The sequence below is a fragment of the Haliaeetus albicilla genome, chromosome 21, assembly GCF_947461875.1.
Source record: "Haliaeetus albicilla chromosome 21, bHalAlb1.1, whole genome shotgun sequence".
NCBI classification, from domain to species: Eukaryota; Metazoa; Chordata; class Aves; order Accipitriformes; family Accipitridae; genus Haliaeetus; species Haliaeetus albicilla.
This window is the reverse complement of record NC_091503.1, coordinates 2,209,448-2,236,963: the sequence shown is the minus strand read 5'-3', so window position 1 is coordinate 2,236,963 and position 27,516 is coordinate 2,209,448. Positions and strand designations below refer to the sequence as shown.

The window sequence follows — 27,516 nt, the reverse complement described above, 5'->3', positions numbered from 1 at the left end:
CTTCAAGGTAGAGGCCGTCTGGCTTCTGTCTGCATCATTTCCCTAAGGAAGTGCTGAACTCGAAATGAATCATCCCTCAAAATCTAGAGAAAATCAGTTTCTTATTAGTTATCAAGGACAACACAGAATAAATATTGTAGCTGAAATAGTCATATAAAAGCGTGGTCATACTTAAAATAATTTACCTGAAACAATGGTCAGCATGAGGCGCTCAGCTTGATCTGCATGTTAAGGATTAAGTCTTAGTGCAGAAGGGGTGTCCTTGTGCAGTTTGTAATGAGAAGATAAGGAGCTTCATGTTACTGCTGGGGTTTTACCTGCTCTACCGGTCAGCTATCCCAGGAAGAAATATTGCAGTACCTTCAGGTACAGAAGTCAGTTTCCGTAAGGGAATTTTATTTATATTGCAGCATATTTCTTTAGAAATGAATGTTCTAGTACCAAAGACCAGAACCAAAAAGGTACTGAGAAAGTGTGTTGTAATGCTTATTTTTAGGTGATTGTCTGCGTGCATCCATCATTGGGGTTGAGTTCCTGTCATGCTCCTACAATGCACAGGGAACTGTGTGCCTCAGAACAGAATCGATCTCAATTCACTGAGTATTTCTTACCCTACGTCAAAACGTTGGGCAGGATCTTTAAGGTACCTTACATGAAATTCAGTCTCATCTCTGGATCTTCAGCACCTTTTTCTGCTCTACTGGGAAACTGTCTTTCCTTTTGTGGGTATTACTGCCTTGCACCCTTTCTCTGAAGCCATCTTTCAAAACTTGGTGCAAAGAGAAGGTAGCAGCGGTGACATCTTTTATAATGGAGTTCCTTCACTAAAATAGTGTGTTGCTTTCTATACAGGATTGAGGATTCATAGGAAAGATAGGGAATAGCCTGATGGTCACACTCAACTTATATATTGCTTTGATTTCTCACAAGTGAATAAAACAGGATTGTATCTAGTTCTATCACATTGTGCACAAGTGCTTTAATAACTGAACTGTTGCGGGAAGAGGGAGAGAAGAAGCTAGACCTCATTTGATCTTTCAGGGTGTTGTGTTGTTTTCTTTAAAGCATGACAACCATTACCATGTTTTCCGTGCAATGCTGTCTGTAAAGCATGCTTGAAGAGTACAGTTTTATGGGTACTGATAGGCTGTGTTGTGATTTAGGCACCAAACTGCTCAGTTGCCTCAAGGCAGAGATGATTCTGCCTTTCCACTATTGCCTTTCTCTAATTTGCAATTTCTGATTTATTTCTTGAGCACTTAAGTTCCTTCCAAATATTATTTTAGAAGCTTGTGTGGTTTGGATCAGATCCAAATATCACCACCGGGGCTGAAGAAATATGATAGCACGCTACTATCTAAACTGCTATACTTTGGAGGAGTGGCAAAATTTCAAATTTAAAGGAGGCTGAGGGGTGACCTCATTGCTCTCTCCAGCTTCCTGAGGAAGGCAAGTAGAGAGGAAGGTGCTGAGCTCTTCTCCCTGGGATCCAGTCATAGGACTCGTGGGAATGGTTCAAAGCTGTACCAGGGCAGGTTTAGACTAGACCCTGGGAAGCATTTCTTTACCGAGAGGGTGGTCAAACACTGGAACAGGCTTCCTAGAGAGGTGGTGGATGCCCCAAGCCTGTCAGTATCTAAAAGAGGCATTTGGACAATGCCCATAACAACATCCTTTAACTTGGTCAGCCCTGAATTGGTCAGGCAGTTGGACTAGATGATCGTTGTAGGTCCCTTCCAACTGAAATATTCTATTCTATTCTTTTCTGTTCTATTCTGTTCTAAATCTGGTGCTGTTGAGGTAGTTCAGTTTTGGAAGTGAGCTTCTTTCTCAAATAAAAATAGGTTTCAAGCAAACAGGAAGAACTAACATTATTACCTTAGCAGAAATCCAGCCCTGAGCTAATTCATTCTTTTTGTAAACCACTATCCTTTTTCTTAATTAGTTAATCAAGGGAAATTACAAAATGAAGTAATTTGATTTGATTTTAGCTTCTCTAAATAAGAATAAAAGAATGGTTGTATTGATCCAGAGTTAGGGTCTGTCTCGCCCAGTATCCTGTCTGGGATACACAGGGGCCAGAAATGGACACAGAGGGAAGAGTGAGAACAGGGTAATCCTATACTACTTGTTTCCCTAACGCTGTCATTGCTTCCAAGTTTAAAGTTAAATTAAATATAACAAGTAGTCGCCTGTGTTGTCCTGCAAATTCTTTTCCTTCGAATAGCAGAGCTTCGCAGGCTTCTGCTGTGAAAGGATTCTCTGTCTTCACTGTCACACCAGTAACTATCTGCAGAACTGAAACTAAAGGAAACTGGCTGGTATTGCAAGCTAAGTAGCAAGGGGTTTGTTTCTAGCTGGCTGAGTTCAATCAAGACTTCAGTAAATGTTTTTGGGGGGTTGGTATGTGTGAAATTAATTCAGTCAAAAAAAAATAATTGCTATAATTGATACACTTGTTGACCGTTTCAGGAGTGACGGTCAAAAACTACAGGGAAACAGACTCTATTATGCTCTCTCCGTTAAATAGCAGCCTTTGCTGCCCGCTTTGCGAGCACATAAGCAGCGCGCTGTGTGGAACGCAGGACTGCTGCTGGCTTTCTGTGCATGCTCTGTACTTAAATAGTGCTCTTAGCAATGTAGCCCACTGAACTTTAAACCACGTTTAAATAAGAAGAAATAGAACAGTTATTATTAAGCACAATCAGTATAGGAAAATCGGATATATAGGCCTAGAGCAGTTAAAAAGTTGCTTTTAAAGGAAAATCATGTCTGCAAACTTCTGCAAGTATTAAATGAAGAGGAAAGCATTGATTTTGGGACCTCTTTGAAAATTTGGCTGCGAATATTTCCCTGCTTCATTGGAAAGAAACACAAAACATTCATATCACAGACAAAAAGTTCTGCTATTGATTTTGTAAAAGCTAGAGAGTAACAATGATTTGTCTGGGGGAAAAAATAGACAATTCTCTTTCCCTGTAGGAACTTGTAGCAAGGCCTTTCTAATAAAGGTGGGAATTAACCACCTGAATGGTTTTCTGGCATCTGCAGCTAAGAAGTGGTTTGTAATAATTTAAAAAGTCAGTTTAAAATTCATAGGGTACAGAAGAGCAGCCATCAGTAAAATATGTTGGATTTGTGGAGGTAGTTGTTTCTTTATTTAGGTTTGTTGGGTTTTTTTACATTTTCCAGGATCATTATAGGGGATTAGATGAGGTTTGTTGGAACATCAAAAGGACTTCTTGATACAGTAGCCGAGCTGATACCACAGCTGACTAATAGAGTGTGATTAAATATTTGAGAGAGGTTACTGTGTCACAGCTATAGAGGTGACTACTGAAGTCAGAGATTTTGATGTAATTTTAAATTGGGCAACAAAAAAAAATGGCACTTGGGGGTTGATCTTTTCTATGGCAATTTATTGAGGGGTTGGTACTTTTTCATGGGATTATTTCACGTAAAATTTATTCTTAAGTCTTCTCCCCCCCTCCCCCCAATAGTTGATACTAAAGATTGTTTACTATTTTGCGGATAAGCTGAAGTGTACTGCTGATTTAAAATCTGCTTCTCTTTTGCTTTAGATGGAATATTAGTTTCTCAGCCTCCTTGCTTCTTGTGAAATGCTTCTGAATCTTTATTCTTCCACATTCCACAAACAGAATAGCAATTTAAAAATCAGTGAGACAGTATCTGCCTGTAATTATATACAGTGATGTTTGTGTGGCTCCATTGCAGAAATAATTGAAAAGATCATGTGCTGATACAACTCCTTGTAAAAATCCTTTCATAGCTGTTCTATAGTGGTATTAGATATAATTTCATGAATTGTTTTAGAAAACAATAAAAAGAAATATTTTTGTGTAGCAGATAGCTATAGCACTTTCTCCAAAAATGAGTCACAACTGTAAACTGAATGACTTCACAAAAAGAAGAGGGACACAAACATTTCTTGGATAAGTAAAGGAGTACAAAAGTATGAGTTTGCCGTGGCAGCCTGTACGCAGGGTCCATGATAAATCAAGAGGTGTGCCAGAAAGAAGACCTACATCCCTTCCCAGCAGGAACTGAGTTTCTTTCCTATGGTCTTTGCTCTTCCGAGCAAAGGAAGATTTGAAAGCAAATCCTTGGGTGTTTGTACAAGCCCTATGGCAACGCTGTCTGAGGATGTCTCAGGCAGTTTTTCTCTTCCCAAAGTGCTCAACAGCCTTCTGCACCTCTGAGTTACCTCCCCTGAGGGTTCTGGTTACTTTTACAGAAATGTGGCTCGTGAGCATGGTCCAGGAAAGCAGTATTTTGGTGTCACTTTGAGCATTCACCTGTACGCCACCAAACCTGCTTTTGACTCACGTAAATTGTGGGGAGAGGCCTTGGAGGGTCATACGGAGTTCACCTTGTTCTGCTGGTGCTGGCTCTGTGGGACAGTACCGTTGTCTCCACAGAGCCCATCTTGCCCTGCTGGGTTCCTATCAAGTTGTCCTTGCTCCCAGAGACCCGATTCTTGCTTGTCAATAGACATACTGTAGCTCAGACTGGGGTTTTTTTATCCATGCCTGAAAAGGGATAAACTTGATGTAACCAGATTGCTGGTAATAGTCAGACATCCTTTGCTGGCCATAGAAACTCTGCATTTTTGCAACACTTTGTGCTTCTGATCTTCCCACATTGTGCAGAGGCAGGTAGAGCTCCCCGAGTGCTCTCTTCGTGCGATGTTCCCCAAAACAAGCTCCCTGCAGCGTGCTGTGCTCATTTGCCTTCCGTCCTCCTAGCATGCAAGGTCACACGTAGAAGGTTTCTTGCTACTTCAGTGCTTTTATTACATGCGTGCAGAAAAGGGAACATGTGAGTTCAGCTGGAATCAAGATGACCACTCTGTGGATATTTACTTTGCTTATCCTTGCCTAGGGAGATAAAACGACTTTTACTGGAATATTTCCTTGCGTAAGTGGTTATTAAAGGTGCATCCTTACAGAAGATAGGTTCATTAGCTTTGAGATGAACATCCAGAACTAAACATATGACAACATTCTTGTTTTGGTTGCTTGGTTGGGTTTTTTGTTTGTTTCTTTGTTTGTTTGGTTTTTAGCATTATCTTCTCATTCTTAAGTTATTCTACTTCCCTGGGATTTTCCTTCAATAAATCGTATTTTCCAAAGACAATATCAGTATAGAAGAATCAAAGTTTTGTATAGTTGAATGGTGACACAGGATTCTTTATATGGCTGTCTTACTTGTCCTAGAACATTTGAAGTAGATACAGGATGCAACGACTACCAATAATGAGAGAAGAATACAGCAAATAAATCATAATTATTCTTCTGGTTTTGGGTTAAGGGAGGTAATAATTATACCTGCCTGAGTTCTCAGCTCATTTATATTCTATGCTACTATTTTCTAATACTATACTAATGTAATTCTGGTTAAAAACTCTCTCCTCCCTCCTCAAACTCTAAGGTTGGTGCAGGTTTCCATAATTCACAACTTCTCAATAAAGTATTTTATTGCTCAGCTCCCTCAGTCAAAGTTGGTAGAGTTTGCAAACTTACATAATGAGGGCATAGGAATGTGCAGAAAAGTGGCTGATAATGAATTTAAAACCTTTTCTTTAGAAAAACTATAAAGCAGAAAGCTTTATTTTGCTGAACGTGCTGAAAAATTTATTAGGGGGAATACTTCAGTTAATTTTTTTTTTGGTCTTTTCATGTATTTGATGTGAGTATACAGTCACTTGTACTGATCTCTTGTGAAGCTGGAAAAGCACAAAAGAAAAGCACTTTTATTCTCTCAAGCAGATTTGGCACAGTTGTGTGACAGCCTAAAGGCTTCCTGCACAGACACATCAGGTTGCTTCAGTCAGGAATCCTTTTCAGGCCAAAAGCAGGAAAAGCTCATTTTTTAAAAAAAGTTATGATTTAAAAAAAAAAAAAAAAAAGTAGAAAAAAAAGCAGCGTATCTAAATTTAAACTATGTCAAATTCTAATAAGATTTTTCTAGGGAAACCCTTTACGTGTTTGTCTGCAAGACCGAGGCATCGGTTTGTAACCAAGAAATGGGAACTGTAATGGGCAACTACATCGGACCGTTCAAAAGCTAAGAAGCGTGAAGTTAACTAGGGGAACCAGCACTCTTTTCATACCAGAATATATTGATATCTTGTAGGAGCAAATACACTTTTATTATAGACTCATAGAATCATTTCGTTTGGAAAAGACTTTTAAGATCATTGAGTCCAACTGTAAACCTAACACTGGCAAATCCACCACTAAACCGTGTCCCTAAGTGCCGCATCTACACATCTTTTAAATCCCTCCAGGGATGGTGACTCCACCACCTCCCTGGGCAGCCTGTTCCATATTCCACATGTTGAATAAGAAGGTAGCATTAGGATAAAAATTTTGATAGTGAATCCATTACCTTGACTATGAAAGTTACAGTATTTATTAAAAGACCATTACAGCAGATGTGAGGAGAAGCCTGACTAAAACTGGAAAAGCCAAAACATAGTAAAGATTTGTTTCATTCCTTTTTTAGACCTGCCCATCTAAGATTTGTTAAGGTGAAAACATTAAACTGTTTCTATGGAAGTCAGACTAGTGATATTAGGGACCTGTACTCATCAGCCACTAGTGATTCATTTAATACTGTTTGTACTATGCCAGTAATGAACTTCTACATTTTATACAAATTTGCTGCTTAAGAAGGGCTAAGGTGGAATTCCTGGAAATGATAATTCACTCTTTATGCAGAGACTTGATTTTCTTTTCTCACTGATTTTGGTGAGGTGGCACAGTCTTTTACAACAGTATGTTCTTGCCAGCAACATTTAGTAATTCATTCTGCGAGCAACAATGCCACCTGAGATGCTACATTTTTTTCTGTCTTTTGAGGTGGTATCTATCACATAGAAATCTGGATACTGGAGGAGGGACTGTATAGCGGAAAGTAATATATTGCTTATTATAGATGATGTGAATTCCAGAAAGGAAGATCGCTCTCAAGTCCCAGTGTGTCAGCTGAAGCTGCAGTTGTTTAATGATTTTGAAAATCAGGCAAAAGGAATTTCAAATTGGAAGAAGTAATATTTCAAAAAGAGCCACCGTCCCTAGTCACCACCCACTAGGGCTCCATTTGAAAAGGTAATTTAAATTAAAGTAGTTCTTCCAGTTTAGCACTTTGCTATTATTATTTGCCAGAGGACTCTGGCTATGTTTATCTTCGATATTATTAACTTCAGTGGACTTGAATGCAAGCATTTTAGTTGAGTATCTCATCAAAGGGCTGTGTTCTTAATCTATGAAATCCCACTACAGTGAGTCAATATAAACCACAGATGGTAGATATTTGGAAATTGATAATGATGTATGGATTTGAATTTGTCAGGTTAACACTTTTGCTACCAGCTAGAAATTAAAAGTTGTCCTTTTAGAACTATTTATATGCCAATTAGGCAATTATCCTTTTTTTAACACTTATCAAATCTGATAAATATTTCACCCAAGTTCTTTTCCTATAAGAAGAGACCTCCAAAAAGAAGCATTATTCTTGTTCAGAACATAGATACTAGGAGCTATACTCACATATTCATAAGAGATCCAGCATCTGTTGGGAAAAGGGAAAACAAGATTTAAAATCCATTTACTCATTACAAAGAGCATTTATTCTCTACATCAGAAAGAAATACATTTATAGCTTGAAAAGTTAAAATAATTTGTCTTTGGTTTTTTTACCGATGTAACAGGTGATTTTGTTCTCCCCTATATTGTAAAAATGTACAGAAAAATGTTTTAATTATGACTATAGTAATCAGTTCACTGTTGTCAAAAGAATGATTATTCTGAGTAACTTCAATATGTTTTGTATTCTTGGCATGTGAGAAAGACCTATACTGAAGCATAAACAGATCATGCCTCGGAGGAAAGTGTACTCATTGCCTAATTGAATATATTATTCATTTTATCTTTCCTTTGACTATATCGTTCATTTTATAGCACAAACCCCAACCTAACCCATCCTCTGGTGTGCATGCTCATTATTTTAAAATTAAGACCTTCCATTGCTTAAGTGTTTGTACATAGAAGCACAAACACATCTAAATTTACTCTCTTGTGTAGGCCAATTGAATTAACTTAGCTGCACATTTGAATAATATAAAAATGCACATAATGATCAGTAGAACCAGGAGTCATACTCGTAATTTCTTTTAGAAATCACATGTAACTGTTCACTTGAGAAAGCAATTTATAACTTTCTCTATAAAAACAGAAAATCAGACAAATAGAAGGATCAAAAAAAGTTGCAAAATGTTGATGTTTTTGCTTTGAAATAATTTAATTTGTATATCAAGACTAAGAGGGCAGTTTCTATATGCATGTTCTAAATTACTTAATTAAGAAGTGAAGATGCTTCCCTCCTGCTGAATGAATGCTGTGCAAGTCATTCATTAAAAAATATGTAAAATCATACCTGATATATTTTAACTATGTTATTTATTTTTAAGTCAGTTCCTTTATTCTTAAATCAGTTCCTTCAGAGCAGACTTAGATCTGAATATTGATGGCATACTACTGAATCATTTAATATGAAATTAACACTTTTTTTTTTCTCTTTTCAGTTCAACAGAAGAGCAGTTTCACTGGCAAACACAAGGTAATGTACTTATCTACATATATGTGTTACATTTATTCTCTCCCAGAATGATCGTATCTCCTAACGAAGATGGAGGAGAAAACAACATTTATTTATGCAGTATTTTTTTTTCATTGCTAGTGTGTGAAAACCCTACTTAAAAACTGGCAAAATTTTGCAAAAGTTGTTAAGGTTGACAAAAAGAACACCAAGACTAACGTAGAGTTTTGAGAGGGGGCATTGCTAAACGTGTCTCTAACTTTTTTTAAGACTAGACCTGAAGTTTCTAATTTTGCTTTTATTAGCCCAAGGCCACGCTTGCAAAGGATGGTGTAATTTTCAATATGCTTAGTGTCCTCTGAGTATGTGATCTTGGTGTTCTCTCCATTCCTTCATCAGCTGTGAATGCTTAGTCACATGTAACTGGTTTTACCTTTTGTCTTGTAACTGATTTCACCTTTTGCCTTTCTTCTACATTTTTATGTTGTTAATTTTATTACAGATGGTCAGAAGGATATAGAAGATGAACTCACCACTGGTCTGGAGCTGGTGGACTCCTGTATTAGATCACTGCAGGAATCAGGGATACTCGACCCACAGGACTATTCAGCCAGTGAAAGTAAGTTGCTAGAAATGTGTTTTTTAGAACCCAGACATATTTGTAACATGTCATGCTTTAAAACTGAATGCATATCTTACAGTGTTTTTCTTGATTATTTTCTGGTATCGGCAGGAGAAAAAGTGGTTGCGAGCAGTGAATTGCCTCCTCGCCTTTGCAAGTTAACTTTTGGTTTTGTTTGTAATGGAGAGAATCTCACTGCTAGTTTGTGGGCTAAAAAAACAAACATGGCATATATATTTTAAGGAAAATATTTTATAATTGCAGTATGGCTGTACTATACTATAAAGTCATGTCACAAGACTTCAGCATCACCACTACAAAAGCCCAGGGAGGGGCTAGCTTGGATGGGAAACTGGCAGGAACTGGCTGAAAAGATGGAAACTAAGAAAAAATGTTAGGGAAAGATGAAGATGGTAGATGGAGAGAAGTCTGGGTACATGAAGAAAACTAGTACTAAACCAAATTCTGGTGAGTATCACAAAAAGATAAGACACAAATAGGAATGTATATAGATGGGAAGGAGAATAAGGAAGGTGGGCAAATGGAAAAGAGTGATGGAGAAGAGGAGCAGTCGAGATGCATTGTGTGGGGGACCAGCAGGGAAGGAAATGAGATTTGTTGAAGCAGGAGGTCCAGTCAGAAAGTTGAAAGCTGAATTTGCTTGGTTGGATGGTTTGTTCACGGGATCAGGAGTTAAGTGCAAAGAGCGGGAACAACAGGGTGATGAGAACGACATTCAAGAAAGGAAATAGTGATAGACTTATGGACAGGGCAATAGCTGTCCCTAAGAAACATAGGTTTGGAGAGAACAGGCAGGTGCGTGTGCTCACAAGGGAGCAGGCTCCCCCACAGAGCCGCAAGCTTGATTTGCTTCATTGTCAGGAAATATCTGTGAAGCCTTTTGTCGCAGCGCCCCATACTCCACTGCTCCAGGCCCGCCTCGTAATGAAACTAGATTGCTATTTGCCATTTATGGTTTTAATTAAGAATCAGATATACATGCCAAAGCTAACACTTGCAGTTCTGCTAATCACTCATAAATGCAATTAGGATGTCATAAACTGGATTTTCTTTTTGGTTTGGGGGTCTTTTTTCAATTTAGAGTAAAATATCACAAACACATCAGACAGTTAAAATGTTACTGTGTTTGCGAAGTCGAAAGTACCAAAGTCAAGGCTGTCTGTATAACGTAATACAAATTTCTTATGACTGCATTGTAACACAATTATTCACAATTATTCACGCCCTGTTTTGTACATTTTTTGTCCATGCCTCATTTACCCCAAAGCTAAGGCTCAGATTGCACAGCAGACTAGAGGGGGATTTCATCTGGAGTGTTTCTGACTTCTCTAAGCAATGAGTAGAACACACATACTCAATGCAAACAAAAATCTCGTATTTGACAGTTCAGCTCTGCACTTAAAATTTATTTGTATCCCTCCTTCGCGTCCTGAAGTTCTGATGTTATAGTTGTGAAATCATTCAAAGTATCTTCTACTGACGCTTAGTTTTAGGTGTTCCCTGCTAGTTCGCAGGTGTGCTGAGAACAAACGGCTGTAACTGGACACTGTGGAACCAGTCTCAGGTACATGAAGCGTGATATGAAAGGAAGTTTAAAACTCACTCTAAAGTGCCTCACACACAGCATTTGTACTTCATAGGCACTTTAGGTCTTAATTCCTTCAATCTCCAAATAGGAAATGAGTTCTATGTAAATGTCCCACTTTACAGGTACTCTAAAAATCATTATTTGGATGTATTTGAAGTAAACGTTGAGTGTCATAGAATAATCCAGCAGGGTGCTGTTATTTTTTTTTTATTTTGTATTGGACATTTTTCAGTGAAGGTCGGAGGTCATGCAGTAAAAAATGAGGCAACTACAAAACACTGAATAGTTTTGTTTTGTATTGTGTGCACTGGCTGTAAGAGAAGGAAGGAGGGGAAGAGCAATGATTCAGAAAAGGCAACTTAGTCTGGCATTTCCTAACTTTTGAGCTCTCAATTTTACAATTTTAGTTATGTTTACTTCTGCAGTTTGACTGCATAGCTGTATTTTAAGTAACAAGGCAGACTCTGAGGAGAGCGTTTCCAGCCTGCTGTGGCAATTCTAGTCTGGTTGAGGCAGACTTTTAAACCATCATGTGAAAGCCTGCCCAGGGATGTGACCACGGCTTCTTTTTCTGAACGGTGTGCATCTAGTCTAATGAGTTAATCTATCGGTAGCTCTGCCTTTGTAGAGGACTAGTGTGTCTGTAGTCAGAATCCTTACGATTTGGTTTCATGCACTCTGATTTTCTCAGAATTAGTTTTCAAAAGTCATGGCTTAGCAGGCGGCTTTTATAATACTCTAAATCCCAAACATCACTTCACATGTGCTATTCCTTTAGGAGCAAATAAAAGCCATGAAAAAAGGCTAATGGGACAAGTCACATGAAAGGGGCTTATACAGGAGGGGTTCTGTATCGCTAATAGGGATGCTCGCTAATTATCTTTACTGAGTGTGAATGAGCAAATAAAAAAATATAAATATATAAAGCTTTTATTAATTTGGCAAAATGCAAGCAGAGCGATCACTGTTTTTAAAGTAATTATTATCAGACAAGGACAGGCAGACTCATAACTGCTGCGTGCTCTCATACAAGTTTTCTGTGGTTGTGCTGACCCTGGGACAAGGTCATATGCATCTGAGGGGAACTCCTGCACTGTTGCCCATCTCTTTCTTCTGTCTCAACTCAGTATAAATTGGCTTCCCAAAACCATGTGTGTATCCAGTTACAAGCAAACAAACAAAAAGTAAGGAAACTTCCAGAATTACACAAGAAGCTGCAGCTGAGTTAACACCTGAACCTGCATCTCTGTGGTCCAGTTCCCTGTGCTGCCGTGATTTCTCTTTATCTTTACGGTCCTATAGATCTGTCACAAACTGCATCACTCCAGTTTACATCAAACATGACCTGGCATAGTTTTGTGGACTTAGAGGGGACTTGAGCTTGTCCTAAGTGTTTGTGGGGATGTCACCAGCAAAACGACGGCGGTCCACGCGTACCCTTGGTCCCTGAGGGTGGGCAGGTACAGGCTGCTGCTAGTGGCTGTAGCCATTAGCTATGGTGTGTCCTAGGGACCAGCCTGGTCCCTCCGTGTCGCTGTGAGGGCACTCGATCCGATCCATCCTCCTCCCCGCTGTACATCACTGTATGTGGCAGCCTGACGCTGACTGCAGAGCTGGCGGCTCCTCCCTGAAACTTATTTCTTCCCTCTGCCATTATCTTTTTCTAATGGGAACTCAAAAATACTGCTTTTGCACAAATGAAGATAAATAACTGTCACTTTAAATAGGATCAGGGGAAAGACCAAATATGTGAGAGCCAAGCTAATCACAGTATAAGACACCGGAGATGAGCCACGGGAGAGAGACAGGCATGCACAGTAAGTGTAGGTCCTGAAATTGCTGGGGAAGGAAACGTTCAGGGGAGCGAAATTTAGTTCAGGACAGAGATAATACTAGGGAAGTTTCAGACAGACATAAGACACAGTAGTACTTAATAGTGCCTGTAGCTCAGGAAAGGTATTTTCATGGCAGAATTGGTTAATTTAGTGGGGAAAGACATGGGGGAAAAAAACATTTTGCAAGGGCTGAGTACGTATTTTGGAGACCAAAAATTAATATTTCACATTAGAGAGCTTTTTCCTCCCCTTCCCATCACCACTGTCTCAAAATCACACAACTACTTCAGATTCATTCCTTTTACTACCTAGTCAGTACACCTCCTTTTTTGTTTGTTTGTTTTGTTTTCTTCTATTTTTTCCCCATTACGTGTAAGAACAATTGAAAAGCTTCATGGAAGGAAGGAGAGTAAACACAGATACACAACTCTCTGAGTGAAGAAGGGTTATTGCTGAGGAGATTTGTCATTAAGGCTCGATAAGGTCACAGTCTGGCCTGCAGATAAGTGGGAAAGGTCCTGATGAACTGCCTGAGGCCCCCAGACAGACGTCCATCCTTCTCCACACAGAGAAACTGGAGGCCTCTGAGCAATCGTTAAGGACCAAACTGCCTTTTCCTGCCAATGTTTGTAAATTTGCATTTTACAGATGGCTAGTGTACAAGTGAGATGAATGTGGAACGAGAGGAATATATTGGTCCTGTATTTTTTCCCCTACTACTAGTTCCCCTGTACCCCTATCCCTGTGGGTCATTAGCAAGGCACAGCAGAGGACTGCCGTGATACCAGCATCAAAACTATTTCTGAGATAATTAGCTGAAGCCCATTGAATCCTTACAGATGACACTGAATCCTTACAGGCTACAGCAGTGGAGAGAGGCAACGGTTACTCCCTCTGTCATGGCATTAGCAAAATGAGGGTTAGACGGACTGCTGAGATTACTGAGCAAATCCATTGGCACTGTCTTCCTAACTTAAACCACAGGCTCAAATGTCTCCTAATCCAGAAGTCTCTAATTTTAATTTAAGGTATCTATACTTAAATCTTTCATGCTATTTCCTTTGCTTCAGTCTCCACAAAATGAGCATAAGACCGGTCTTAAAAGGATTATGGGGCAGATTTATGGAGCTTTTGGTGTTTAAGTTTCTAACTGAAACGGAATCGTTTCACTATTTTTCACTTGCTTAATCACTTCATGTGGCAACCATCCTTCTTTGCTCTCTAAATTGATACTGCAGACTGCAGTCACAGAGTTCTTGTTGACATAGATCAGAAAACCTCTTGAATCAGTCTTCCAATTGTCTGATATTTTTAAAATGCTACATTTTACATTTCAATTTAAAAATAAGTGGTTTATATTGGAATTGAAGTTTTTCCCGCCTGACATTGCCAGTAGTCCAGACAATTTTTTCCCCCTAAATTTCCAAATGTATTTTTATTTATATCTGTGACCCTATTGTCCTGGTTCTCCAGATTAATTACAGAATTCAGCGTACTGATAAGGGAATAAATGCAATGTAGATTAAGTAACACTGTCTTCTTGGCTAACACCATTTCAGAGTGCACTTAACTGAGGCTACATGTTGACAGAAATGCAGGCAGCTAAGGATGTCTCAGTCCTTCTGGGGAAGAAAAAAGCATGGCTCACCACTAAGGACTCAGTCCCACAACATATTAACTCTCTTAGTCACTTGAAACTGTTTGCCCAAAATGCAGCACAAATGGGCAGTAGTACCATTTAGATGTTGATTTTTTTTCATCCAAAGAATGACTTATGTTACAAGAACATATTATTTTTATCACATGAAATTATATATAGCTGTTTTATTAGACAGATGTGGTTTTCACTTAAATAACCTGTCTAATTCTGAGGCTTAAAAAATGAGCTAAGCTCTTATTTTATTCTCTTATTTCAGTTTTGTTTCAGCAATTTTTTACAATAAGAGATCCTCCTTACTCAGTGTGAAAGCAGATGTCCCCATTTGAAAGAGCACTCCTTGTTCAACCTTTCCGATTTTCATCCTTTATCAGCTGCTTTATTCAGATATTGAAAATGGATTGAAACAAAAAGGCACTATTTACACAATGAATGTGTAAAAGGATGTGTGTTTATGTGTTTCCCATCCCATAGCCCTTGCTTTGTGAAATTGCCACCTGTCAGATGGCTGACATGCTCAATGAGATGAAATTTGGCACCAGTGGACCTCACAATTTGTTGATAGATGAAGTTATTTCCATTTCATTATCCGCTCTGAGAGCCCGGGCGATCCAGCTGAGTCATTCTTTGGGCACACAAAGGAGGTATTCTCATGGGATCTCCTGGTAAACACGACTTGTTGGAGTATTGTCTGGAGTACTGGCAATACACACGAATAAAATCATGTGCTCTTTGAGTATGTTTCAGAACTGAAGAACACCTAGGAAATGTGCGTGCCCCTCTCATTTTAGGACTGGAGTCTTTGGAGTAGGAGTGACAGAAGTGCATAACACGGGTCACAGCACCTTTCTTTCTGCTGCATTAATGCAAACCTGGCAGTTGTCTGACTGAGCAGATCTTAGCTCCAGATAAATCTCTCGGACTATGAGGTCTGAGGAAATTTTGATTTATTGATGAAACTTCTGTCAGTATTGTAATATATTCAGGGTAAGTATTTATGGTTGGACATTTTGGATGCCTCTCTCTGTTCCATCCATCTCTTCTAATACAAGCCTTTTCAGTATCTTGGCTTCAAAACTTTGGGGTTTCAAAGTCATCTTTGCCCAATTTGTAATGGGATAAATCTTCTGAAAAGTGAACACCCTTTGTTAAAGGCTGGTTTCACCATTATTCATTGTATATTCTGACAGAGAAAGTTGTACAGAAATTGTCTCAACCGTGGGTCGAGTTCAGTCTTTTGAAGTACTTGTTAAATACTTCGATGTCTGAGAAATGGGGATAAGATGTTTCCTTCATCCACCTCCCCTTTCTGGCCCTAGTCACCCTAAGTGTGAGCATGAAATAATTATCATGTCATTTAACATTGTAATAGCCACTGGCTGGTAGCAAACACCGAGACCTGCTTCCAGGAGTGGTCCTCAGCAGGAGATTAATATCTTTACAAAATAGCTGACATACGTAAAGTTTCTGTATATTCATCGCTAACCCCGCTAAGACATTAAGAGTTGATTTGACCCGAGAGCCAGCTCTTACATCTCAGCATCAGTGTTTACAGCCAGCTCTGCCTCAGGAAATGCTCCATCAATTCTGAGCATCCTGCGCTTGGACTTTATTGTTTGCATCCTCTGTCAGAGGCAGAGTTCAAAGGTATTGAGAATAGCATCAGATGAAAAGATGTAGCTAAACACTGTCATTCAGAACTCCATCACCTCTGCTCTTACCATGGGTATCAGGATGGTAAGTGCCAGGTAAAACAGCCACGTCTTTGTTGCTGACATATCGCATCCTGTTAAATTCATGTTGGTCTTCTCGCTTTAAGAGCGGGAGTGAAGTTTTCCTTTTCGGTCTCTTCCCTTATGCAGGCAGGAGGAGACCACTGCAAAGAGTCAACCTTAGGTGCGGAGCCCCAGGATGGGCTCTCACCACGGGATTCCTGGCAGGCTTTGGTATCTGCTTCACCAGCCATGGTCCACCGTGGGCTTCTGACATGGAGCGTTCGGGTCTGTGGCTCAGGTCCAGCTGATCTCGTTCTGCTTTGCTTTGCTGCCTGCCTTCAAGTTCATGCGTGGTTGTTCGCAAGCAGGAGGCCCGGAGAAGGCTGAAGGAACCATCAGCCTTCGGGGAAGCAGCTTCTGCTTTCCCTCGTTCCTTAGGGGTGGCAGCTGTGGGCACCCTCCTGTGCAGAGCTTCGGTCGCCTCGATTCTTCTGCGGCCCTCCTGTAGATTGGTAGGGTGTCTGGGGGGGCTGATAGGCTTCTCAGGGAGAAAGCGCTAGAAGCCGCTGGCAGAAGTACTGCCCAAAATGTGACGGTCCCGTACGTGCCCCTACGGCTGGACCTAAACTGCTCCAGGCTGCCTCCTGCAATGTCCTCTCCTCAGGAAGGAACCTCCAGCCAGGGACGCTCACGCCATCTTAGTCTCTCTCCCTAGGCCTCTCCTCTCCTGCGCTCTCTCGCCTTTTCTTGCTGTCCCATCTTTCCCTAAACCACCCACTACTGTCTTACCATGTCCTTATGTCTGTTGCTTCCCTTCTTGTTTCAATTCCGTCTTTTCTTTTTCCGGTTCCTTTATCTTTTCTGTCCTCACACATCATGAAATAAAGCCTCAGTGTCTTGTCCCCAAAACAGATGATGAATCATCCTCAGAAGCAAAAAACCTCCCAAACCCAAGCGTAATTTTCTGTGTAAGCGTGGCCTTGCTAGCCTCGCTTTTTACACGCTTACATTCCTTCAGGCGAATCCACATTGCTTATTGGTGTGTCACATTGCGAGTCCAGAGGTAACACTATGACAGCGTTGCAAGTAAGTCATTTCTGATTTCCCTCCATTTCCCTACAGCAGCCTATAGGCTTATTTTTTTGTTTCAATGTCCTTTCACCTGCAGCATGTTTCCTGGAGTTTCCTTCTTTCTGGTTATGTCTACATGATGAAATGTGCTTTTATATATAAATTCCATACTGATATCACAATATTACTTCATATCTCTGAGCTTGCTTGTCCTGAGATGAATCCGACGTTGAAACCCGGTGTCATTTCGTGCTGCGCAACTGACTTAAAATCCTTGCCTAAAGAAAACAGCCCCTCACAATCTAGCTTTATCACTGTAGTACAAAATGTGAATGTCAGATTAACACAGGAGCGGTAACAGCAGGTAAAACATACATGGAGGGTGGAAATGGAAAGGTGAGAGTCGAGACCAGGAAAGCAGGAACAATTAGTAGCAACATCAAAGATGGAGAGGAGGTAGCAATCAGCTTGTAATGCTTAGCCTGTGGCAAACACAAATCCTGCACCGGCAACCAGGTGTTCCCTCATCCACCGCAGGAAGCAGTTACTGAAACTCATTAGAAAATGACAGTGACTTATGGTAGCATCTGTAGGAGCAGAACAAAGAAAGACTTTTGGCATCCAAACCTACAACACAAAAGAACATGAGTAAATATTGTGCCTGTAGTAGGGGCCAGGAAACAAATGCACCCAGACCCTCACGACAGACTGATGAACCGCTCACCCTACCCCTGCCGTAGTGGCGCAGTCAGGAGTGCCAAGAGCTGCGTCCTTCTGGGATCTGCCGGTGCCAGCTCGTGGGCATAAGCGGTGTGTAGATGCAGCCTTGGAAAAGAGGGGATTGGCTTGTTAGCCTGTGTAAAACGAGGTATATGGAACAAAATTTTGGCAGGTACGGGTTGGGGTTTGATTTCTCTTGTGCTACATGCAGTTTACATAGCTCTCAATAAAGCAGGATTTTTGTGACTTCTGTAACACAGAGTAGGGAGTTTTCTCTGTTTTTTCCATTCTGGCCTTTATTTATTAAATAGAGAAGTGTATTTTCTGAGTACAGCACGAGAGCAGAGAGTAGTGCACGTTTGTGGACACAGAAAGAGAAAGCAGAAGCAAAAGGGTGTACTTTCTGGTTTATGGCAGAGGAGGTTTTGGCAGATGAAGATTTGTCATAAAATTTTGACCTTTTTGACTCACTTTTTAATTGACTTCTGAGGCAGCGCTAAACACATTCTGAACTGGCTCGCCTCAGAGACCAAATAGCCATTTTCCTTTGTGGACAGAAAAGATTCAAGACTTAAGCCTGTCAAAGGTCAGCAAAAAATGAAGTTCTACTTTGCACGAGAAGAGGAAACCTGTTTTGTGCTAGTAGTTAAGTTCATAGAACAACAAAGTAGCGTAATAGATCTACTGATACCTTTTGTATTAGATCCATATATCTCTGAGTAGTTTTATATGCTTTATAGTGAGAAGCTGGTAGGCACTTTTTTTAACTATTATTGCTGTTTTTCAACAGTCTAATTTAGGTCTGTCCGAAGAGATTTGTCTAATTTTTCTAATTTCTGATAATACATTCAGCTTCCATGTGAGTCCTGTTTGTGTGATGTCTATAACCATCTGATTTTGTTTGCTAGAAATAAAAAGGGAACACATTAGTTTAATACTATCAATAAGAGCTTAAGGCTGTGCTAGGCACAGAGGGTGACTAGGAACACTTGACATTCACAGCTGGTCTTCAAAGGTATAAAATACTTCCAAAAGATTAGGATTTAGTAATGCAAAATATGTTCTTAATTTATTTGGCTTTTTTTTCTGTAAACAAAGCACACATTCCATTTTAAATGTAGTTATTCTTTGCAAAATGGGAGACTGATAATGAAAACAGAAATTTAAAAATAAGAATTATTTATGCCAAAATTCAGCGTTTCCCAAATGGAGACATGACATTTCCTTCTGAGTTGGAGCTTGCTGTCTGTGTCCCTGCATGCAATGCCTCCTCCTGCATGCAAGTTTCTTCCTGCGGTCACATTCAGAAATGTATCTAATCCCATCCAGAAGCCCCGTTCAGGTACAGTTCTGTGGTTCCACAGTCTGATCTTTTAATAGATAGCAAACTTCTGTTACTGTGAAGTATTGTGTGACTTCTGGCACTCCTAGTATTGCATACCACCTGCAGAGTTTCACAGAAGTAACATCATCACCATCAGCAAATCACGCCATTTGTGGAAAGAAGTGATTTATATTCTTCATGCAATTCACATCGCGTCTACCTTAGGCCACTGACAGGGTTTTGTTGGCAGAGGCTTCTCACGGAGGTGTAACAAGTGCCAGCAGAAATTTTACTGCCAAAAGAGCTCCAGATCATCCTTAGATATCCCTAGGTGGAAGGCTGGGGGATATTATTTTTCCTCTTTGTGTCCTCCGTAGTGCAGAAATGTAATTTAGTTATTATCCTTGCTGCCCATCTTGTTCCTGCATTGTTTCTATCTATTGCTCCTGTAAAGCGCATCATCCTAATGGCCAATGATAAATTATCTCTTTCAGAGACTATCTGATTTCGGTATCTCTGCTGAGTTTAGCAAGCGATTTCATAAAATATGATTAATCTTCTACAAAAGAAGTTATTTAATCCTGGGGTCATTTAAAATTTGCAGTAGTAGGTTATCCTTGGTTTTAATCAGCTTTTTCTATTTAAAAAAAACAAAGACAAGCGCAACTTCTGTATTCTGAGCTTAAATATGTATAAATCTATTCTTGCTCAGGGAGTGTCTTTAGGGCTTGTTCTCTAGCATCTTCAGTAATTTATCTCATTAGTAACAGAACTCCAGATTTTTTCCTGCTGTCAAACATTACCAAATATTGCATATGAAAGAAGATCTGGCTGTATTATATTTCATACAAACATCTGGAGTAATGCAATGTGTGGTACCGTATAGAAAACAAAACATACACTATCTGAGTAAATAACACTGAAGTACCCTGTAACGTCAGGATTGCTTAGGCTTTGCTGTGTTACCTTGTTCCATGAGTCTGCTAGTATTTCATATTTGCAACATGTTTCCTAACCTCCAGAAGGCTTTTATTTTTTTTTCTGTGCACTTCAGGTCTTATGTTTTTCTACTACTTCTTGTGGACATTTGTGGTGCTTTGCTATCCCTTGGAGTAGTGATGTTATTTCAAATCCTAGCCAACACCTCTGTTTTCCTCTTACAATAATGGCAGAATCTGTATCTTGTGTAAAAAGCAGAAGATAATCAGCATCTAATGAAACTATTTTCTATTCCCAGTTCACTTACTCTTGAAATAAAGGGTTCATCCTTCATTCCAATAGTAATTAGGTCAGAAAGAGAGTTAGAAGGGATATCCTTGTATTGTTCCCTTACATAATGATATCAGCCTAGTTTTTGCATCACTTCTCCAGATATGTATCATATATAGAATTCTTGGATAGAAATGAACTTATTCTACATTTCTGAATGCATTCCACCAAATCCTATTTTCCAGTACCTAAGAATAGGTTCTATAGCAACACTAAAGCCCTTTTCTGTATTTGTAGGTAGAACGTAGCCCTCTTAATGCTGGTAGAGCATGGTATTGCATACAAATTACTTGTGGTTTTTGTAAAACAAGTTTGTTTTCAGTGTACTCATTTAAGAATTGCTGCCTCTCATCTAAAGAGATGTGTTTGTTTCTTAACAAGGGAGCTGCTTGTGATTTAGCATATGAAGTATTATCATTTATTTCTTCATTTTAAGTATGCATTTGTCCGTCCGCCCCCCCCCTTTTTTTTTTCCAACTCTCTTCATTTTTAGGGTATGGAATACCTTTGTTATATTGCAGCCTTGGCATTTTTTCTTGTAATATAAAGGTACTGATATCTTTAATATTTAATATCTCCTAGAAGGTAGATCTTGAAATATTTTCCTAGTACTATTCTCGACTTGGAGGGAGAATGGGGGCAATGCTTATTACTATTGTTATATTATAGCTATTTGTTATCTTCTGTTTGAGATCTGACTTACAGTTGGCTTGGAAGTCCTTTTCCTACAGAATCTGTTTGACCAGTCGTCGCTGACAGGATTTGTTTTCATCTGCAGACCTTAAGTTTTGCTTTAGTTTAACCTCTCCTTTTTTTCTGCCTGTAATTAAGAAAGGGTTTTCTTTTTATGATAGCCACAAAGGTCTCTCATCTAGTTCCCAGGATTTTCCCCCACAATTGCCCCCTGCCTCCACTGCTTCCACCTGCACTTTTTGCAGCTTCCCCGGAGACTAGAAAATGGGGAAGAGGGGAGAGAGATCTGTACTTCAGCAGCAAGGTGGCTGCTCCTTGCCACCCCCTGGGCACTTGTAGGGCTTCCCTTCCCCTCACTCAATTCCTCCACTTTCTAAAACCATCCTAAATCATCTCAGCAAGAGAGAGTGTCTTCAAAGCATGTTTCAGATGACCTCAAAAATAGGCCAGACTGCAATGGAGGGGTTTAAAACAAACAAACGTACGTTCTTTACCCTTCCAATTTGGAGGGAAAGTTTACTCTGAGTCCCAGCCAGATATGCAGCTTAATTCTGGGAGCAGGAATTGGAAAACAGGATATACCAGTGAGATGGCAAAGAATTTAGCGTCACTAGGAACGGGTCCGTCCAACTTGTCTTTAACCACCAACCCCTCTTCTTTACTGTCAAATACTGTGGAAGGATGCTGGCAGGTTACCATCAGGAGCTATCCCTGGTTTTATTGTTCTTTCAGTCTAGTTCCAGGATTCCCCCAGCATCCCAAATACAGCTGAACACTCAGAAACTGAGTGACCACTTTACAGACACCTGACATGATCTTTTATTTTATTACATCTTTTTTAGTCATCCATTCCTTTGCAAAACTGGGCAACAAATACAACCCAGCTTTAGGAGCGGTTAGCAACTACTTACCGTGAGTACACACACTTAAATGAACTAATAATAAAGTAGGTTGTAGGATAGGAATCAATATTTCACGCTCAAATGAAGTGAACTGAGAGGCAGAAGAAACAGTAAGTGATGACTTCTTGGTATCTGAAATCCTTAATTAGGAATATACTAACAGTTAGGAGATGGTTCCTCTCGCTGGGATGTGAGGCACCTCAACCTATTAACTCTGTAAATGAATGTTTAAAGGACATTAAAGGAGTTTTGCTCGTGCTTTCTTTCAACTGCTACCCAAATGAGCAAAGCAGGTTGAAGAATGTGTGAAGTGATTAATTACACTAATTAAACCCACTTTATTTACACTTACTCTATAATTTATCATTACTACTTCTGTCAGTTGATCGAAGGTGAGTGAAGTGTTGTTTATAATTGGTACGGGAGCTAATTAAATATTCGTTCGAGCATGTTTTGGTCTATCTCCTTTGTCAATTAGAACTGGCATCGCAATAGATGACTGACCAAATGGAAATGTGGAACACAATAGTAGTGTTCCACTTTACTACTTACTTGGAGAAGGAAATGTGCCCCAGTAAGCCAACTGACTTCAAATCTTAAGGAGACAAAAAAATCCTTCTCCTTTCACTTGCATGATATTTGTGTTGGGAAGTTAACATGACAAACCAAGTAACAAGCATGCAATTATCTCATGGAAGCTGACTAGGTATATGTTTCTGTAGTTTGTAGTGTAATTATTTTAGCCAATTCAGAAATAATTATTGCATAGATTCAGAATACTGAATTAATCATGCCCTTATCTTGTAATAATATAGTACTGTATGTAACTTGTCATTATATGGTAATTATTTTATAATTGTACCACTAGCAGATAATGTATTATTGAATACTTGTTCCGTGATAAATTCTGGTCTGTAATGTGATATATTAGTCCTGTTTCATAATTCAACCTTTTTTGTTGTTGTTTTGAAGATTGACCATACTATTGCTAAGTATGTTTAATTTCTACATACTGCGAAGCTACGATTTGTGAGGCATTCTGTGAGATACTGCAGTCTAAGGCTTAGGAAACGGGAGTAACTTTTCAGCTGTTTGACTGGCAGACACTAGGGATAGCCTGCCATTGATATCCCCACAGGGAACAATTCCTTTGGTTTCTTTTTGCGAGTTCCTCCTTTACAAGAATCTCACATTCATCTGGCTATTTAGCTCTGTGACCCAGCAATGGCAGTGCAGTATAAGACAGAAAAAATACAAAGTTCTCCGAGTTCATAACGGAGTTAATCCACAGATTCCTACTACCTTAACTTGCTGTCCTGTAGGTAAAAATACATATCTCAAATACTGATTGTACTTAAATCTTATCAGACTTTACATCGGGTGTTTGTTTTTAAATCCTCACTCATAATCTAGTAATATTACAAATAGTGAAATTTAATAGGATGTTCTTCTTTGCCCCCCCCATCTCTAACTGGTGTAAGGGTACTGGACCAGTCTCTCAGCACTTAGAAAATGGCTTAACTTCCGACACTGGTAAGCTCCTTAGAGCCCAAGTTCCTGCTGAGTTTCTTACGTGAGATACTTTTCTGCTTATGACTGCTATGGGATACGATTCGGGTGAGCTCTGCTCCTTGCGTGCTCACCAGACAAGGCCCTACCTACCCTCTGGGGGAAGGGAAGAAAACGTGTGGTGACTCGCCGGCTCTGATTCCCGGCCAAGTTCCCTGGCTTTTCTACGACTGTCAGTGCTGATGCCTATTTTTTGTAATCTCTCACTGAAGCTCCAGTCGGCATTAACGACTATTTGTTGAATCAAAATGCAGTACTGTGCCGCCGATGCACTTTGGGTTTTGTTTCTTGCTTTTTTTTTTTTTTCATTTTTCAATGTAATCCTTTCTCTGCTTAATTTGGGCATCACGCCGCCCGGGGCTGTGGATCGCGGTGGGCAGCTGAGCACCCAGCTTCTTTCTCTTGGGGTTTGCTTCCAAGCGAGTGAGGAAAGCTACGTGCTGTACTCTTGGAGTCTGGCAATGCCAGGGAGCGTTGAATCCTCTCTTGTCGCAGGAGGACGAGCAGAAAGAAACGTGCTTTCAAATTTTGGAGCAGTGCTGCTGATGTAGTTGGTCTGCCAAACTTTTCTAATAATATAGCTACTCTTTTACCGGTATTGTGTTTGTTAAAAATTGAGTTTATACTGTACGTTCAGTTGGTACATTTTCTCTGTTAGCATGCACCACTTCAATACACTTGGAATATCTTAAAAGCTGATTTGACTCCTACTGAAATAAGCAAGCATATTCCAATGGATTTGAATATAGTAGCCTTAGCACTTGGCAGTTTCTGAGCATATAAAAATGGACCTTTTGGTCCATTTGGACCTTTCTGCAATGTATACGTTGGATTGTTCTGATGAAATGTAGGTATAAAGTCAGTTGCACAAGTGAATATAAATTTTTATGCGGAGGAACAGGATATTATTTAAAGGCAAAATACACTTTTTTCACACAATGGAAAGGTTCTTTTATCTTGTTTTAAGTATGCTGCGAAGTGTGGTTTGAAAAAAGGGATATCTAAGGGATGGCCTCAATAGTGAAATAAGGTAAAATAATTATAGTGGTGGAGTCTTATTGTTGTATTACCATTCTTCTTTTCTTTCTTTTTTTTTTTTTTTTTTTTACTTACTGGTCTGTAATATCTTGTCAATGCTTGCAAGAAGTAGAATAATTAGAAGCTTATTTGTATTTGTTCTATACTTGTAACTGATTTTTCATTGCCTAAGCAAGCACTGGTAGAGCTAGAACAGTAGTACATGCAGGTACTGAGAAGCATCCTAGTATTCTGCTGTTCTGAATCAGCCATATAAAGTATTTCTGCATGCAAACACTTGCTGTTCAAGAATAATTTATTTTAAAAAATTATTCAAAATGAAAGTTTTAGGTTGTGATCTTTTTTTTTTTTTTTTTTTGCTTGGTTGGTTTGGGGTTTACACTGAATGATGGAAGAAGGAAGAGGAGGTGGTCTGAAGAGAGCAGAAACAACAGGCAAAAGATTTTATTTCCAAAGAGAATATTGCTCTTTAAAATAAAAGGACAAATGTTTTCATAATTTCAATTTTTATCCCATTTTTGACCCAACCATGGCTGTTAGTAGTAACCTGGATTCTTTGTGTCCCTTTGGTTTCCCGTAATCAACTGTTACTGTGATGTCCTCGAATTAATAATAATCTCATCGTTGAAGACCACTCCCTTCCTTGGTTTGGTTTTTAAATAGCTACACTGCACCTTACTGCGGCATTGCACGTTGTATCGCTATTCGGACAGAAAAACAGCGGGCCGTGAAGAAATCCTGTCCCTGCGCGTGGTGGGGCTCGTTCCGCAGCCTTCGCCTCCCCCTTCCCTGACCCCCCTTGAGATGAGCAGGGAGACGCTGCGGAAGCTCTCCTTCTCCGATGGCTCGTGATGGAGCCCGTAACTCACCACTTGACCTTGACGGCCATATGCAGCGCGGCCCGTTCAGCGTAATGCCGGGCTGTGGTTGTTTTGTGGGATGCGGTGTGGTGGCAAGGCAGCAGGCGCGGGCTTCAGTGCTGCTCCCTTTAGTGCTGCGGCCGAGTCCTGGGTCCGGGGCTGCATCTGCTCCGCTTCCCTGTTTTGCTTGAAGTCAGTGCGCCAGGTACTCTCAGGTGCTCCAAATCTGGTATATTATTGGGCTTTTGAAAGAGGGAAATAATAGCTGTGTAATAGCCAACATAACTGCCAGTAAGAGGGCTGGGTAGTATAAACTAATTAAAAGGGCTTCACAAGAAGCTCGCCTCCTGCCCTCGCTGTCTGAACGGTGACTCCTTTCCCCTAACTCTGCCGTGCCTGCCAGCACCTGGGTGTCCAGACCGCGAAGGAAGCTCCTCTTTCCCTTCTCTGGTTCCTAGAAGGGTCCTCTGCTTCCCATCACCCCTGAGGTTTCCCTGATGTAGGCATGTCCCTCATCCTCTGCTGTTCTCTCCCTGCCTGCTCTTCTCTGTGCTCCAGCAGCTTTCCCCAGCTTAAGTGCACTTCGTCTGCGTCCCGAGCAAGATGCACTCCCTTTCCCTCTCCTCCGAGCTCCTTACGGAGCCGGGTTACCGCAGCCACGGTGAGGAAGATGGGGAGCCTTGCACGCTGCTCTGCTCGAGGTTAAGAGGAAGAGGAAGGTATTGTCTGCAGTATGTGTCCACCAAACTGGAGAGAAATTAAAGAGTTAATTACTGTACCCTGCTCCATCTTTTGAAGTTAGTCCACAGTGGTGTCTCTTGCAGTATGATGGCTCCGACTTAGTTTCCTGAATTTGTACTCATATCTGTACTATTTTAATACAGGAGGAAAGTGGCCCTGACTGAATCAGTGAAAATTTGATACTATCCACTATGAATAATCCAACACTAATATTCTTTCACAAGGCAAATAGATTTTTTTTTATGTGGTGGTGAAAAAACATAGGCGAAAACAGGTAGTTATGTCTTCCCCTTGCCCCAAATAGAAACAAAATGTAGTACAAATTTTTAAAGCAATACTACAATTCCTTGGTATCTGCTAAACTAAACCTTATGAAGCTGGAAGTGTTTGTTTTCAAGCTTATTTTAAATTGAAGATTGGTAGTTAATTATGTAGCATTAAGGGAACAAAGACGACTGAATTGTTCTAGTAGTTAACTAGTGATTTCCAGTCCCTAACGGAAAATAAAGAATTTCCAGCTGCCTTAACTCTTCTAAAAACAAAGGAAAAATAGTTGCATGGACACTTTCTTACATCAACACAACAGAGTTTAAATTTTTGCCAGGAAGAAACAGCAGTTTGTTGTCAAGAGCCATCAGTGTATAGAAGTACACAGACAAACCACATCTCTTCTGGGTGAGCTGCGAGCTCTTCAGAAGGTTTGGTTTTGCCTTCAGATTGAAATCTCAGGAATGGTAATGAGAAAAGCAATCCATCTTTTCCCTATCAGACAAGATGGGACTGTTTGTAGTCCCTAAATCCTGAAAAAGGAACTTATGCTTTTTCAAGATCACGCTGATTGATCTCAAATGTATCTTGTCATTTGTACACTTGGCTTAAACTGAGTTATTTATAAGTGAGCAGCCGCAGCTCTTTTCTACGTTTGCTTGAGAAATTTGGGTTTATTTAAAATTTAAATCTCTCTCTCTCTCTCAAATGAATTTGTAATTACTTTATTGAAATGTATGTACGTTTTAATTGTTCATTACTGCTTGTTAAGGTACAAAATAAAAATTGCTATGCAGTAGTTAGTGAACTTAAAAACCATGTGCTCCAAACTTTTTACTAAGAATTTTCTTCTATGGTTTGGATAAGTTTCTTAAAGTGCATGGAAGTGTTCAGCTAAATGCAGGGAACCCATGTATGTGATTCTAGCTGGCTACGTAAATCCCCTAGGGAGCCATAGTTAATATGAAAGGAACACTTGAAAGCCAGATGCAATGAAAATTT

At 39.9% G+C, this 27,516-nt stretch overlaps 1 protein-coding gene across 7 annotated transcripts in view; it reads left to right on the top strand.

Annotated features, from left to right (window-relative positions):
• The window catches only part of CTNND2 (catenin delta 2), a 658,470-nt gene that overhangs the window by 343,392 nt on the left and 287,562 nt on the right, over window positions 1-27,516 (top strand). For all 7 annotated transcript variants that reach the window (XM_069808867.1, XM_069808868.1, XM_069808866.1 and 4 more), the window contains 2 exons: window positions 8,609-8,643; window positions 9,125-9,241. In XM_069808867.1, the coding sequence (XP_069664968.1) occupies window positions 8,609-8,643; window positions 9,125-9,241 (152 nt within the window). The remainder of the gene's footprint in view (window positions 1-8,608; window positions 8,644-9,124; window positions 9,242-27,516) is intronic.